This window comes from Muntiacus reevesi, chromosome 9, assembly GCF_963930625.1.
Source record: "Muntiacus reevesi chromosome 9, mMunRee1.1, whole genome shotgun sequence".
Classification (NCBI taxonomy): domain Eukaryota; kingdom Metazoa; phylum Chordata; class Mammalia; order Artiodactyla; family Cervidae; genus Muntiacus; species Muntiacus reevesi.
The window spans coordinates 11433677-11451126 of record NC_089257.1 but is presented as its reverse complement, the minus strand read 5'-3'; the positions used below and the strand labels follow the sequence as shown (position 1 = coordinate 11451126).

The following is a 17450-nucleotide window of genomic DNA, read 5'->3' as shown; positions in this document are numbered from 1 at the left end:
AGAAGTGGTTGATAGAGGATAAGGTGGTTGGATGGCATCACTGACTCAGTGGACATGAATTTGAGCAAACTCTGGGAGACAGTGAAGGACAGGAAAGCCTGGCATGCTGAATTTCACACGGTTGCAAATAGTTGGACATGACTTAGCAACTGAACAACAATAGCAATGTTCAATAGTTGCATTATTATAATTGCCAAGGAAGTAACCTAAGTGTCCATTACCAGATGAATTAATAAAGAAGACTTGGTGCGCACACACAAACACACATATATAGGCACACACACACACACACACAGAGGAATACTACTCAGTCAAAAAAATAATGATATATATTACCACCTTCAGGAACATGGAAGGACTTGGAGAACGTGATGCTAAGTGAAATAAATCAGACAGAAAAAGATAAATACTGTATGATATCTCCTAAATGTGAAACCTAAAAGCTATGACAAATTAGTGAATATAGCATAAAGGAAGTAGAGTCACAGATATAGAGAAAAAACTAATAGTTACCATTGTGGGGGATGGCAACATTGGGGTGGGGGAATGGGATGTATAAACTATTGGATGCAAGATAGGTTAGAGGATGTGTTGTAAAACACAGAGAATATAGCCATGACTTTGTAAATGAAAGTAACCTTTAAATTTGTATAAAAACTAAAAATTGCAAGAGTCACAATCATTCTAAAGATGCCATATAAGGAAGTATGCATGCACGTGCTAACTTGCTTCAGCTTTGTCTGTCTCTTTGCGACCCTATAGACTGTAGCCCACCAGGCTCCTCTGCCCATGGGATTCTCCAGGCAAGAATAGTGGAATGTGTTTCCACGCCATCCCCCAGAGGACTTACCAACTCAGGGATCACCTTGTGTCTCTTACACCTCCTGCACTGGCAAGTGGGTTGTTTACCACTGGCAGCACCTGGGAAGCCCACAAGGAGTTATAAAGGATGGAAAAAATGATAACAAAGGTAAAATTAAGTATTGTTTTTAGAGCAGAGAGGAACTGCACAACTTACCATCCCAAGAATTTCTAATAAAGAATCAAATTATCAAATTCAAAAAAAAATTTGAAATCATTCCAGCCATCTTTTCTGACCATGATGCTGTAAGATTAGATCTCAGTTACAGGAAAAAAAACAAAAAACAAAGAAAAAAAAAACTATTAAAAACTCCAACATATGGAGGCTAAATAGCACGCTTCTGAATAACCAACAAATCATAGAAGAAATCAAAAAGAAATCAAAATATGCATAGAAATGAATGAAAATGAAAACACAACAACCCAAAACCTACGGGACACTGTAAGAGCAGTGTGAAGGGGAAGGTTCATAGCATTACAGGCCTACCTCAAAAACAAGAAAAAAGTCAAATAAATAACCTAACACTACACCTAAAGCAACTAGAGAAGGAAGAAATGAAGAACCCCAAGGTTAGTAGAAGGAAAGAAATATTAAAAATTAGGGCAGAAATAAATGCTAAAGAAACAAAAGAGACCACAGCAAAAATCAACAAAGCTAAAAGTTGTTTTTTTGAAAAGGTAAATAAAATTGACTGTTAGCCAGACTCATCAAGAAACAAAGGGAGAAGAACGAAATCAACAAAATTAGAAATGAAAATGGAGAGATCAAAACAGACAACTCTGAAATACAAAGGATCATAAGAGACTACTACCAGCACCTCTATGCCAATAAAATGGACAACTTGGAAGAAATGGACAAATTCTTAGAAAACTATGACTTTCCAAAACTGAACCAAGAAGAAATAGAAGATCTTAACAGACCCGTCTCCAGATTTGGTAATTCCCTCGTGGATCACTGGTAGAGAATCCACCTTCCAAAGCAGGAGACACAGATTCAGTCTCTGGGTTGGTTGGGAAGAATCCCTAGAGAAGGAAATGGCAACCCACTCCAGTAATCCTACCTAGGAAATTTCATGGACAGAGGAGCCTCGCGGGCTATAGTCCATGGGGTTACAGAGTCCAACATGACTTAGAGATTAAACGACGGCAAAACTGGCAGTCCAGTGGTTAATACTCAGCATTTTCACTGTTGGGTCCCTGGGTCCAATCACTGGTCAGAGAACAAAGATTCCTGAAAAAGTGGCAGTGTGGCCAACAACGATCAGAGAAAAATAAGCAATCTCAAAACCAAGAATGTTAAGGAAAGTGTTGTTGTTGTTATTACTGTATGCTTAAATTTTCAGTGTTTTATATGCTTCGCTGCCCTGGGCCTTCCAGCTGCACCCTGGCTTTCTCCAGTTGCGGTGAGAGCAGCCGCTCTTTGCTGGGGGTTCAGGCTTCTGACTGTGGTCGCTTCTCTGGCTGCACAGCCCTGGCTCTGGAGCTTGTGGGCGCGGTACTCATAGAACAGGGATTTTGGTTGCTCTGCGGCGTGTGAAATCTTCCTAGACCAAGGATTGAACCCAGGTACCCTGCCTTGGCAGGCAGATTCCTATCCACTGTACCACTAGGGAAATTGTGTTGTTATTTTTTTTTTTTAAATTGCCAAATTTAATTTTAGTCATGTTCTATGATGTTTACTTAGCTACACAGAACCAAACAAAACTGTCACTAAAAGTGAAATAGAAGCTCAGTTAATTAATAAATTCATTTCAAAGGACTCTCAGTTCAGTTCAGTTCAGACCCTCAGTCATGTCAGACTCTTTGCGACCCCAAGGACAAAAAGCCCAGCATACCAGGCCTCCCTGTCCATCACCAACTCCCAGAGTTTACTCAAACTCATGTTCATTGAGTCAGTGATGCCGACCATCTCATCCTTTGTCGTCCCCCTCTCCTCCTGCCCTCAATCTTTCCCAGCATCAGGGTCTTTTCTAATGAGTCAGTTCTTTGCATTAGGTGGCCAAAGTATTGGAGTTTCAGCTTCAGCACCAGTCCTTCCAATGAATATTCAGGACTGATCTCCTTTAGGATGGACTGGTTGGATCTCCTTGCAGTTCAAGGGACTCTCAAGAGTCTTCAACATCACAGTTCAAAACCACCAATTCTTCAGTGCTCAACTTTCTTTATGGTCCAACTCTTACATCCATACATGACTACTGGAAAAACCATAGTTTTGACTAGATGGACCTTTGTTAGCATCTTTAAAAAGTAATTATTTGTTTTCATTATCATATTCCCTTAATAATACGAATTTCTATTTATAGAGCATTATTAGTGATCAGAATTCTTATTGTAAACAGTATTGACCTAGCACTAAAAACATTTTCTGATACAAATCTAAACACAAATTCCACTAAATGAGACTTGAGATTTTACCAAAATATTTCACAGAAATTACTTAGTACTTCTTGTAGCGGCTGTCAGGAGTAATAGGTTGACAGCATTTTTCAAATGGAAACATATTGACATATAACTACATAACTAATTTTTAGTGCATAAAAATTATGTTTATCCACATATCCAGGAAGGATTTATCTATTTTATAAATAAATTTGATAACTGCAACTTTGGCCCTTTTGACGCTCTTTACCCATTTTGTCCTGCCCCTTCCACCCACCTCTGGCAACCAGCAATCTATTCTCTGAATCTATGAATTCAGGTTTGCTTGCTTTTTCTTTTTTTTAAGATTTCACATATAAGTACAACTATATGGTATTTGTCTTTCTGTGTCTGTCTTACTTCATTTATTATAATGCTCTCAAGTTCCATCTGCATTATTAAAATGGCAAGAATTGTTTCTTTTGTATATGCATATACACATATATTCATGTATCACATTTTCTTTATCCATTCATCTGACAGAGGATACTTAGGCAGTTTCAGTGTTGTGGTTATTGTGAATAATGTTGCAGTGAAAATGGGAATCGTAATCTCTTTGATGTAGCAATTACATTTATATTTTCTTCATATTCCACAATTCAGTCCAGCATATCATGTTTCATTTAGTATTCTTCTCTCTCTACATCATTATTGCTCCTATGTTCAATCTCTTAATCTATATGCTGAGGGATGTAAAGATGAAAAATGCCATAAGAAGAGCTTAGTGCTAAACATTCTAACCACATCTTAACAACAACAACAACAAGAAAGGTGGGAGGAAGGACAGCTAGATGAGATATATGTGGAATCAGAGAACAATAAATTATTTCACAGATTAATTATTCCACTGGTACTGTTTTATAAAGTGACATAAATGGGACTTCTAGATTAAAAATAGCTACTAATCAAACACCAATTCTACTTACAAAAAATTGAATTGAAAATGTAGTTAATTTTGTTGGATTTTGAGATGATGTGATCAAGGTTATATGCCTAAAAATCATCTGAGTTATAGTAATTAAGTCACTACTATATTAAAACAAATACTATAATGAAAAAAGAAAAAAATAACAGGAAAGTTAGGTTTAGTGCTTTCCGTATTCATCATCAAGGACTATTGTAACTTCTATCTCTTGAGAATCACTTCTTTTTTTTTCTTCTCTAAGAAGAGAATCACTTCTTAACATACTTTTCTACACCCCAGTTTCTTCATCTGTGCAGTGGAGCTGATAAGAGTTATCTATCCCTTGTTGCTGCTGCTTAGGGTTGATACAAAGTTTAATAAGCTAAACCCCATCAATTGGCTCAGACCTTACAGATAGTAAATATTTGCTATTATTAATGAGGCTCACAGAGCAGAACAGAAGCAAGTGTTAGTTTTGAATATAGACGTAAAAAGAGGAAAAGCTGTTGAAAAATTATGAGAGCAAAATTACACAATGCTCGACTCCACTGTTGACAAATTAGTCTAATAAGTTTTTTGTAAACCTAGAAAGATATGAAAGAAAGTTCTATATATCTGTAATTTTCCGGAAAAATTCATCTTACCTGGAAGTACATTAAAGAACATTCATTTTGCCCTCTTGGAGACAAAGATGAAAACATTACATGAGGATGGATGAAAATTATTTCTTAACAAAAGGACTGGCTACAGGTTTCCTCAGATAATAGCAAGGAGAAAAGAAACTCAAGTTGCATAAATAGCAGATCTCAGTTGTCAAGAGGTGCTGAGATGCTGCAGAGTTGCCTCTTTTTGTAGGGCATTTATAGTCCACTTCTAGAGTTGCTCTGATAACTTAGATCTAAAAGGACACTGGTGAGTGGATTATTTGGGAACATACACGTAATTCTTGTTGCTTTTTAGTCTCTAAGCCATGTCTGAATCTTTGCAACCCCACGGACTGTAGCCTGTTAAGCTCCTCTTTCCATGGGATTTCCAGGCAAGAATACTGGAGTGGGTTGCCATTTCCTTCTCCAGGGGATCTTCCTGACCCAGGGATCAAACCCACATCTTCTGCATTGGCAGGGGGATTCTTTACCACTGAGCCACCTGGGAAACCCAATAACATAATTAACTTGAACTAAGTAAGCAACCTTTTGGGAAGAAATATATGTACCTTTTGGATATAAAGTTTACTTAAAACTTTACAGAGTTTTGTGCCTAAACCCCTCAGGAGTGATGTGGTAATAGAAATACAGAGTCTATAAAACTCCATTTGACTAGCTTTGGATAACAGAATACTCTTCTTATCCTCAAGCTTTTTTCTGTGGAATAAACCCTCATCATTTATTTGATTTGATGGTGTTGTAGGGGACAGTAGTTACTAAAATTATGTAAATGTTGTACTATTTATTTACAGATCGGGGAAAATTAGAAAGTGAAACTCAGCAGTAGCATTCAAGTCAGAAACTTGAAAGGAAATCACTTGAGGAGTTAAAGGATGACTATCATTTCAATGAAGACAGGACAGAAACTATACAAGAAGAATAGATTCAAAATAAGTGCAGAGGAAAATATGTGAGTAAATTGTCTTTTTCTTCCTTGCCAGGAGCTTCCATAAATATGTGGTATTTCTTGCAATGTATTTTTAACTACTGGGTTAAGACAATATTAATTAGTTGTTGCTTTTAAAATAGGTTTACTGTGAATTCTATAGCCTAGGAAGTTTTTTGATTAAGGGACCAGAAAATTCAAGGAGGATCTGGGAGTAAACTGAGGGTGGAATAACAGATTCTGGAAAAATAAGATCAAAGTCATAAAATAATACTGCAGGATGGCTGCATATAAAAAAAGAGGACACGTTGTTATAACTCAAGGGAGAAGGTCAGTAAAACATTAAACAATACCAAGCTAATTTTTATTCTGAAAAAGACATAATAGCAGAAAGGGCTATTAGAACAATGAAGCTAATTTCTTCATTTCACAGAGCCATGAGTTTTTAAGTTCACAGATAATAAGAAGTGGCAATATTAGGACATGCTCCTAAATACATTTCTCCTACCTATTATTTCACATGGCTAAGAGTTGAGATGCACTGTTAGGGCTCACACTTGAGAGAATATTAAATTGCTTCCTACAGTAGATGAACTGTATGCTTGTTACATTTTTGAGTGACTCATTTATGGCAATTCGGAGCTGATTTGGCTTGTGGTTTCTTAAAGAGACTTTAGCCTAACTATGTTCTGTGTTTCCATTTACACATTTTTTAAATTTAAGTTTTTGTGACTAGAATGGAACAATGATTGATTCAGGAGGTATCATAGATTTATCTAGAAGGTTTAAGAAATCTATGCAAACTTCAGAGTTGGGTAAAGTGGGGTAATGTTAAGTCTTTCTTGTTGCTTTGCTTTTTTTTTTTTTTTTTTGGTTTTCCTTTTTGAAATGTTGTGAAACAGGCAAGGGAGTCAGAAAAGTTAAGCTATAAACCCTAGTTTGCCGCATACTAGATATGTTATTATATACAGATAGCCTATGAACATAATTTATTTTTGTGTACATTTATTTTAACACAGTCATCTTGCCATGTGTACACTATTTCATGCTTTTTTAAAAAATCTTTCTCACTTGTGATCAAAATCGTCCCAGAGTCAATCTGAATTCTAAAGAATATTTTTCTTGAGTCAAAAAAAAAGAAAAAGTTAAATATATCAACTACCTTGCAAAATTTATGTCTGAATTTAGTGGCTTAATTAAGACATATAACGAGGGTACCCCAAAATATAATGAATGACTATATTGCAATCTTTATTTTTAAAGACATTAAAATATGTTAAGTTAATCATAGCAGTCCTATGTCAATGAAGAAGATGAATCAAGGAAGAATGCCAGGTGAGAAATTAAGCTTAGCTGTAGCCTTCTGGATAAAAAGACAGCTAACCTTCCAGGAAAATTTTTAGTAAGCTCCTAATAAATGCAAATTGATGAATGGACTTTTCTGAGAGTATTCCTAATTTTCCTTTAGATAGAAATTTAAAATTATGTAAATGCCTTAATATATTTTTGTCATGATAAAGAACATATTTGAAGTATATAGTGAATGCTTCAAGCCGGTAGTATATTCAGCATTATTATTTTATTCAAATTGAAATGAACAGCCTTTCTACTTACTGGCTAATATACCATGGTCTGATTTGGGGACTGATCAGAAGCTACTTCTCAATAAATTTTTCTTTAAACAAATTCCTAAATTAGTTTAATTTTAATTTAGCAGAAGCTTTTATAATTCTGCTATGGGAACAAATTTTATTTCTTTTAAAATTCTATCTCTATTACAATGCAATTGTTCACCATTAGGTAATAATGTTAACTTAATCAATCATAGGGAGAATTGAACCAGACATTTAAACAGAAATTGATCAAGAAGTCAAGTATGACGTTGATTATGAAAATATATAGTATGAAAATACAGACACCATGAAGACATCTGAAAAGAATTTATCCTAGTTTATTTTTATTATTTCTTATAAGTTTTTGATGGAGCACATTGTTAACCAACCACTGTCATCTTTTCAGAAGCATTCAAAACTCTATTGTGGATTGATAAGACATTCATGTCGACTAACACCAATGCTGATCACAATTTGACGGAAGAATTAGCAGAAATCAGTCAGTATATATTAACACAGATTCTTAGTAAAAAGTATTTTGAGTACCTGATTTTTATTCAGAGACATTTAAATGAGTCCTATTAAACCTATTAATAATTAGTGTCTTTAAAATCATAGGATCATTACTCTTCTCAATAAGCATTTCTAAATATTGGTTCATGAATTTCATCATTTCAGGTAATTTATGTGTTCCATCTACACTAACCATGGAAAAATGCAATAATGTCACTGTATTTATTCTTCTGGGACTTTCCAAAAACAAGAACACTGAAACCCTTTGCTTCATCTTATTCTTATTTTGCTGCATTGCTATTTGGATAGGAAACGTGCTCATCATGATTTCTATCGCCTGCAGTCGGCTCACTGAGCAACCCGTGTATTTTTCCTTAATCACCTCTCAGTCCCTGACCTTTGCTACACATGGACAGTGACTCCCAAGCTAACAGCTGACTTACTGGCAGGAAGGAAGACCGTTTCCTACAGGAGCTGTGGGGCACAGCTCGTTACCGTGCATTTCTTTGGAGGCGCTGAGGTCTTTATCCTCACGGGGATGGCCTATGGCCGCCACGTGGCCGTCTGCAAGCCCCGCAGTGCCCCGCCGTCGTGAGCGGGCAGAGGTGCAAGGCCGTCCTCACCGCCTGCGGCACTGGGGGCTTACACACTCTGCCAGCCAGCTCTGCTCACCACCCCCTTACCCTCTGGGGCCCCGCTGAGCTGGATCACCACGTCCGGGACATGCATCCTCTGCTGGAACTGGCCTGCCCGAGCACACGCGAGACAGGTTTCTCAGCTGTCGCTAATCCGGGCCTGGCTGCTTCGGGGGCCTCTGCTGCCGTGATGCTGTCTTACTTTTTATATTGCTCGGCATCAGGGCCTGCTCCGCGGAGAGCCGCAGCAGCGCTCTCTCCACTTGCAGCTCTCACAGCACCGTCGCAGTCCTGTTTTTCGCACCTGCGTCATTCATTTACATCCGACCAGCCACAACTTTCCCGGAAGATAAAATGTTTGCTCTTTTTCACACTATCATTGCCCCGATGTTCAACCCTCTGATCTACACGCTGAAGAATGCCTTGAGGAAAGTTTGGTATCGTCATGTACTTCTGGAAAGAAAGGAACGTTTCTGAAGCTTTTCTGCGTTTCATGAGGAGGTTCCGTGAGATCGCGGCTGGGAATAATATCCATTCTCATCACCTCTGCTTGGAGAGAGAAGTGAAAAAAAAAAAAAAAAAAAAAAAGCATATCCTGTCTGTTGTTCTATGTTTCTACACTGGCACCTTAAATCATTTTAAGCATTATTCTTATTCTTACCCTCCTTCTTCTCTCTGAACAATTAAGGCTATGTTTATGCAAAATAGCCAGAGTATGCGCTAAAAACAAAAAGTTGCATCACATATTTAGCATCCTATTGAAAAAAGATAAAATAAATGATGCACTTTTTATGCCTTAAAATGCTGAGAAACTGAATAAGATATTACCTTCCGTTTTCAAGCTTTTATTGGACTATACATGCGCGTCACTCATGTGTAGTTCTTGAGTCAAAAACTGAGCAACGCCATGTAATCAGCAGCCAGATTGAGTCAGAAATTATCAATATACCAGAACTCCACCCCGTACCCCTGTATAATCACAATTTCCCCACAAAATCACCATCTTTATCTTTAAAATCAATTTATATCTTTTTTTGTAATCTATAGAAAGATAGCAATAGAGATCATACTCTTGTGTCCATTTTTCTATTATTGTGTTTGTAATACTCATTCATCAAGCATCATCTTCTCTGATGGCTTTCATTGATCTACAGCATCTCATTGCATGAATATGTGACCATTAATTTATCCATTCCTTTGGTGCTAGGCATTTTGATCATTTCTCGCTGAGAGCTATTAAGAGTAGCACTGCTTTAAACATTTTGGAATGTCTTTTGGTGTATATATGTCTTCTGTTGTTTCTTTTTAATATGTTTTACATGGTAAATTTTAATACTTAAAATTTTAAGATAGTGGTGCATCCTTGTATTAGTAATCTTTGCTAACATATTACTGACATAAACTAAAATATATTAAATTTTAAAATGTCACTAGAAAGACATTAGGGTGGATGCAATAAAAGTTTTAGAATTATGTGAAACTACTGACACTTTTAGAATTCATCACTGGGGTCTGGGGTATATTAATCAATGCCAGTCAAACTGTCAATCACAGATACAAAGAATAAGACTGTTAGAAAGGTAGCTTGTACAATGAAGCTTAGGAAAGATTCCCAGAATGGAGTGTCAGGTAATGTTTACAAGATTAGCATTTAGGTAATCATCACTGGGAAATATTACAAATAAGATATTTACTAGAGGATATGGAGTTGCTTATCATAAGTAAAGCTGGAAAATTATTTATTTAGATTCTGAGTAAAAAGAAAAAATGTATTTCAGTGACCTCTAAATAGGGGCAGTGGTTTCAGGTAAAGTAGGTATATGCAGATGATGCCACCCTTAAAGCAGAAAGCAAAGAGGAATTAAAAAGCCACTTAATAAAGGTGGAGAAGGAGAGTGAAAAAGTTGGCTTAAAACTCAACACACAAAAAACAAAGATCATGGCATCCAGTTCCATCACTTCATGGCAAATAAATGAGGAAACAATGGAAATTGTGACAGACTTAATTTTCTTGGACTCCAAATTCTCTTTGAATGGTGACTGCAGCCATGAAATTAAAAGACACTTGCTCCCTGAAAGAAAAGCAATGACAAATCTACACTGTTTTAAAAAGCGGAGACATTACTTTGCCAAGAAAGGTCTGTATGTTCAAAGCTTTGGTTTTCCAGTAGTAATGTACGGGTGTGAGAGCTGGACAGTAAAGAAGGCTGAGAGCCAAAGATTGATGCCTTCAAACTGGTGTTGGAGAACATGACAGATCCTTGGACTGCAAGGGGTCAAACCAGTCAATCCCAAAGGAAAGCAATCTTGAACATCCGTTGGAAGGACTGATGCTGAAGCTGAAGCTCCGATACTTTGGCCACCTGCTGCAAAGAGCCAGCTCACGGGAAAAGACCCTGATGCTGGGAAAGATTGAAGGGGGAGGAGAAGGGGACGACAGAGGATGAGATGACTGCATGGCATCATGGACTCAAGGGACATGAGTTTGAGAAAGCCCCAGGAGTTAGTGAAGGACAGGGAAGCAGTCCATGGGGCTGCAAAGAGCTGGACGTGATTGAGCAACTGAACAACAACAAGTGCAAATGGTGGTTTGCAATGCACACAAACACAAAATATAGACAATTACAACTTTGCAGGAACTTCTATTATAGCACAAATGAGATAAACATTCTGAATGCAAAATCAAACTGAGAGAGAAAATATTTAAATTTTTCCAAAAGGTGATGACCACATTAAAAAAATAACCTTAAATATAGGGGAAAATTATATTGAAAATAGATATTGCAGAGTATGTCACACAATGACTTCCTTTATTGAGGTCATTGGACAAAAATATAATGTAAAAATATTTATTATATAAAAATAATAATTTTCAAAGCATGATATATGAATCTCAAAATTGTTTAAAAATTAAATAAAAAATAGTATTTTAATTTGAAATTTGATGGATGAATGACATGAATCAGCCATGGATTTACATGTATTCCCCATCCTGATCCCCCTCCCACCTCCCTCTCTACCCGATCCCTCTGGGTCTTCCCAGTGCACCAGGCCTGAGCACTTGCCTCATGCATCCAACCTGGGTTGGTGATCTGTTTCACCCTAGATAATATACATGTTTCGATGCTGTTCTCTCGAAACATCCCACCCTTACCTTCTCCCACAGAGTCCAAAAGTCTGTTATGTACATCTGTGTCTCTTTTTCTGTTTTGCGTATAGGGTTATCATTACCATCTTTCTAAATTCCTTATATATGTGTTAGTATACTGTATTGGTTTTTATCTTTCTGGCTTACTTCACTCTGTATAATGAGCTCCAGTTTCATCCATCTCATTAGAACTGATTCAAATGAATTCTTTTTAATGGCTGAGTAATATTCCATGGTGTATATGTACCACAGCTTCCTTACCCATTCATCTGCTGATGGGCATCTAGGTTGCTTCCACGTCCTGGCTATTATAAACAGTGCTGCGATGAACATTGGGGTGCACGTGTCTCTTTCAGATTTGGTTTCCTCGGTGTGTATGCCCAGCAGTGGGATTGCTGGGTCATATGGCAGTTCTATTTCCAGTTTTTAAAGGAATCTCCACACACTTCTCCATAGTGGCTGTACTAGTTTGCATTCCCACCAACAGTGTAAGAGGGTTCCCTTTTCTCCACACCCTCTCCAGCATTTATTGCTTGCAGACTTTTGGATAGCAGCCATCCTGACTGGCGTGTAATGGTACCTCATTGTGGTTTTGATTTGCATTTCTCTGATAATGAGTGATGTTGAGCATTTTTTCATGTGTTGTCCCTCCTGCTTTTCAAACAAGAGCATTAGCTAGAGATGGCAGAATTTCCTGACCTTCCTCAGGTCTGAATAAGAATGCTGCCCTCTAGAGACCCAATGTCCAGAGCCCTGCTAAAGCAAAGTGAAAAGCAAATTTACAGACTGAAAATTCCCAGGAGGCCTTAGGAATATAACCTTGGACAACTGGTTAGTGATTATAGTAAGACTGCTTTAGAAACACTTTTGGGAAAAAAAGTGCCCCTAGCATTCAAAGAATGAATTCTTATAATGCCCTGTTTATATTTGGCTCTTGTGGGTATCATTTCCTCTAGGCACAAGTGTAAAACAGATGACTCCTACGGAATGCATGCGCACATTGCTTTAGCAGGTATACAAAAATGTCTCTGGCTTACTTGCAATTCAGAGCAGGTATAAAGAAGTTATATCTGTAATCAAAAGACCAGATCACATCCCTGTGGAAAGGATTCATACTTCTCTGTGATTTCAGGATGGATTCAGGGGTACCTAACTCTTGATTTCCCTTGCAAAACAACAGAGCTTCTCCCAGAAGAACAATCCTGAAGATATTTGCAGAGAATTAATGTAGCTATATTTGCATCACGGATTTGTAGTCTTCCATTTCATTTCAGGTTTATATGATTTAAAAGGGTTAGCACAGTTTACCAAAAGTGGAGAATGTACCAAGCAGATGTTTTCCTGAAGAACTGGAAACTAACCTGACGGCAACTCAAAATTGTCCTGATGATTTTGCTTGTATTAGGCTAATGGCATGCTATTTGCCTTTTTTTCTCCTTAACTGTTATTGTAAGGTTATATACATTTAATTGTGGTACAGCAATAAGAATACATGCTTTGGTGATGTTTAGCCTTAATTGTATATTGCAGGCTGAATTGGAGTAGGGGAAATAATATTAGAATTTTGAAATGTTTAGATTGTCTATGGCTTTTGAGCATCTAGTCTACAGAGATCAAATGATGATTTTCTTAAAATAAATTAGACTGATTGAAATTGGTGAAGGTAAGTTAATGGTAGGGAACGGAATCCTGTCTGGTTGTTATGCACTAGGTACCATACTAGAAAGCTTCACATTATAATTTTATGTATTTCTCAATATTTTCTTTAAGAATGTATCAATATTGCAGTTGCACATATAAGGATTCTGAAGTTTAGACAGATTAAACATTCTTCCCAAAGAATCTCAAAAGAGTACACCTTGTTCTTGTTATAAGTTCTTAGTAACAATTTTATGGAAAGCAAAATATTTAAAATAATTTTGGAGAGTAAACTTAGCAGTGTCTAAGCTTATGCAGGATGAAAGTTGTTTGTCTTCCACTAATTCAGAAATAAATATTTGACACAATGGTAACATTTATTCAAACACAAATATTGAAAAATTGGGTAATAAATTGGCCAGGTATAAGGATCTACTATTTCATCTAATGGCAAATGTGTGTGTTGACAATCTTGATGGAATTTACTATTATATTCGGGGTTTGAATCAATGTGATTAGTTCTCCTCTTTATTTTACACTTCTCAGCTTTTCTAATTCTTTTGTTATTGTCTTTCTTAAAAGCTATTTATACTTGCATAAATGTAATATATGAGTTTAATGTTTTGAAAAATTTTCTTCAAAGAACAGTTAATTTTTCCATGACTATAATTTTATCCCTTCAATTTATTCATTAGATTAATATTGTTATTGCCAGTATCTGTAGAAATACTTAACTGATAGTTCACCATAATTTCCTTAACAGCATTCAATCAACAGTAAGTAGCTAATCCTTTAACTGTACAAACTGGGACACTGAAAACTACTGTGGTCAAATTGTAGGCAAAGATGTTGCAAGTGGGCTTGAAATCATAAAGGCTAATCTATTCTTACTTCTTGTAACTTCATAGATGTATTTTTAGAGTGACCTAGCATATCGCCTGTAATCTATATTGCAAAGAATTTGAAATATAGGTTCAAATGATTCCATCCCTGCTGTCCTTCATGATTCCTGGTCTGCTCTGTTTCCATCCAGACGAGGCATCAGCAGTCTAAATGAAAACCAGATTATTTCTATCAGCTACTGTTTATTAGCTTTCTGATTTGGGAAATTGATTCAGCTACTTTTTATCAGATTCTTTTGTAATGGAACAAAGGGATCATGTTCCCATGATTAAGTCATTCTAATAACTAGGCTCCTTCTTATTTAATAGTTCTCTTTATATCAATGCACTTAAACTTTTTAAAATGTAAGTTTTTATTTTATTGCTGTATAATAGACATATCTTATGACTATAATTGTGACATTTTTTAAACGAACCACACAGCATGAATACGTGCTATTTAACTACTATCATCAGTGGAAAATCTGAGGAAATCTGCTGTCATTCTGTTAAAAATGGAGATTAGCAAGGAGGGATTTAAGGATATAATATGACTAAATCAAAAATTCCTGCCTCATGGAATCAAATAGATTAAACTAAAATGGTACCAAATGTGTTTTATTGTCTTATCTATTTGCTAGTTAAAATCACTTTAAGTATTACCAGTAATATAGCTGCACAATGTGGTTAATGATGAATTTGTTAATTTCTACATAACTCTACAACAAAAATTTGTATTTTAAAAACATCTCTGTGATGGCTGGGTATGGTCTTCACCTAGGAGTAAGGTAGGAAGACCTTCTGGATTTACCGGGGTGGAGAGTTGCATTTAGATGAGTTCCCCTGTATGTGGTGCATATTTTTCCACTCCCATATACTTTATGTCTTAAAAATTATGCAGAAATAAGACCCAAGCAGATTCATGAATCAATCCCTCATTCATTCAACACATAATAGTCGAACGCTTACTGACCATAGCTTGTGCTTTATCATTTTATAACATCATCTTTTACTGAATTGCAGTGATTAAACAGTAAAATATAAATATATAAAACACATAAAAGGTGCAGGAGTTAAACATACCTGTGTAATTATAAGCAATTTTGCTCTTCCTTTACTTATTAAACCACTAATTTTAACAAATGTACAGTTTACTACAAAAGCAGTGACCTTAACACTTAAAGGTTAAATAGAAGAGGTGCATGTATTTTACAGTTATTTTTAGGATGGCAGTCATTGACAGCTTTCCAGTGTTTGTGATCATGTATTCTAGTTATTTGACTTATATGATTGATTTGACTTATAAAACTTATTTGACTTATGTTTCTTTCACTAGTGGCAAAGAAATCAGCTGTTTTGCAAATAAATTGTCCACTCAAGCATTTAAAAATTCAGAAAAATAGGTCATAAATTTGTTTATATTCTTGCACTTAGGCATGAAGAAAATCCAGAGGGTAGTCAACATCCTGTTGGAGAAAGAAACATTATATAAAATGAAAACATTATCATGTACAAAAAAACACCTGTTTAATATATCAATATGTCACATACCCAGAAATGAGTAAAGAAATATTCATTTTGCCCTAAATATTATGCTGTTGTTCCTTAATCGCTTCAGTTGTGTCCGACTCTGTGTGGCCCTATGGACTGCAGCCTGCCAGGCTCCTCTGCCCGTGAGATTCTCTAGGGAGGAATACAGCAGTGGGTAGCCATTCCCTTCTCCGTGATTTTCCCTTCGCCTTTAGGAAATAGTGATATGTTAATCATTAAATTTAAAAGCTGAGGAACACTGAAGAGAATACATATTTAATTCCATCAATAGGATAGAATATTTCGATACAAAAGGAAGCTATGGGGCAAAAAAAGTCTATAATTTCCCATAACGAGTACAGTAAATACCTTATGAATTTGCTTCAATGATACGTTTATGGTTATAATTTTACAGTAAACTTGCTATTGTTTTACTGTAAGTGTTTCACCCAAATGTATGTGCTGATTTTTCTTTCAGGTACTCAACAATTTTTTTGCATAATACCCATTAAACTCACCATATGGAAAATCAGAGGAATGTATCGGAATTCATTTTTGTGGGGCTTTCCTCTGACCAGAATATACAGATGTTTTGCTCTGTGTTCTTCTTATTCTGTTATGTTGCCCTGTTGGTGGGAAACCTTCTGATCCTTGTCTCCATCCGATGCAGTGTCCTTTTTCACCAACCGATGTACTACTTCCTCAGCCACTTATCCTCCATGGACATCTGCTATACCTCTTCTGTGACGCCCACACTGCTCAGTGACCTGCTCCTGGGAAGGAAAACCATCTCTTACGGCAACTGCATGCTGCAGGTCTTCACCATGCACTTTTTTGGCATCATCGAGGTCTTCGTCCTTACAGTCATGGCCTTTGACCGCTGTGTTGCCATCTGCAAGCCTCTCCACTACACGATTATCATGAACAGGACAAGGTGCAACCTCCTCATCGTGGCTGCTTGGGCTGGTGGGGCCGTCCATGCCTTTTCTCAGTTCTCTATGATAGTCAGTTTGCCCTTCTGTGGCCCCAATGAAATTGACCACTACTATTGTGACATTTTTCCTTTGTTGAAAGTTGCCTGTACTGATACCTACATCACTGGTGTCCTTGTGGTTGCCAATTCGGGTATGGTTGCCTTAGTAACCTTTGTTCTCTTGTTTGGGTCCTATGTCATTATATTATTCAACTTAAGAAACCACTCAGCTGAAGGAAGGCGCAAAGCCCTCTCTACCTGTGGGTCTCACATCACTGTGGTTACCTTATTTTTTGGTCCTTCAATCTTTGCCTACCTCAGACCCCCTACCACTTTCCCTGAGGACAAAATATTTTCTCTCTTTTATACCATCATTGCTCCTATGTTCAATCCCTTAATCTACACTCTGAGAAACACAGAGATGAAAAAGGCCATGAGAAGGGTTTGGTACCAAAAGATGTTTTCAGATGAGAAGCATAATTAATTTCCCCTACTCAATGTGTTAAAACCTCTATGTGAAAGTAAAAGTGGACTTGGGAGTTGTAGAACTCAATTAACTTTCAAATCAAAGAGCCCAAATTGTTTACTTTATAAATGTTAGAGATGATGAGTTGAAAAATTATGAGAAAAATGACAATTCCATTGGTTACTCTGAGATTTGATAGGGACTTATGTGATTAAAAACATATTAGCTTAAAGAAACTGTTGCTATGTTATATAGATTAGGCAATTTTAAGACTGACTGT

The 17450-nt window shown here is 36.6% G+C and overlaps 1 protein-coding gene across 1 annotated transcript; it reads left to right on the top strand.

Annotated features, from left to right (window-relative positions):
- The first annotated feature begins 16252 nt into the window (after window positions 1–16252).
- Window positions 16253–17188, top strand: LOC136174016 (olfactory receptor 4P4-like). Its single transcript, XM_065943794.1, has one exon. It carries the CDS (start codon window positions 16253–16255, stop codon window positions 17186–17188), a length of 936 nt encoding a protein of 311 aa, XP_065799866.1.
- Window positions 17189–17450: the final 262 nt, after the last annotated feature.

Bases quoted from the DNA above. Each gene is read 5' to 3' on its own strand.
- LOC136174016 (XM_065943794.1), top strand. From the start codon at position 16,253: ATGGAAAATCAGAGGAATGTATCGGAATTCATTTTTGTGGGGCTTTCC.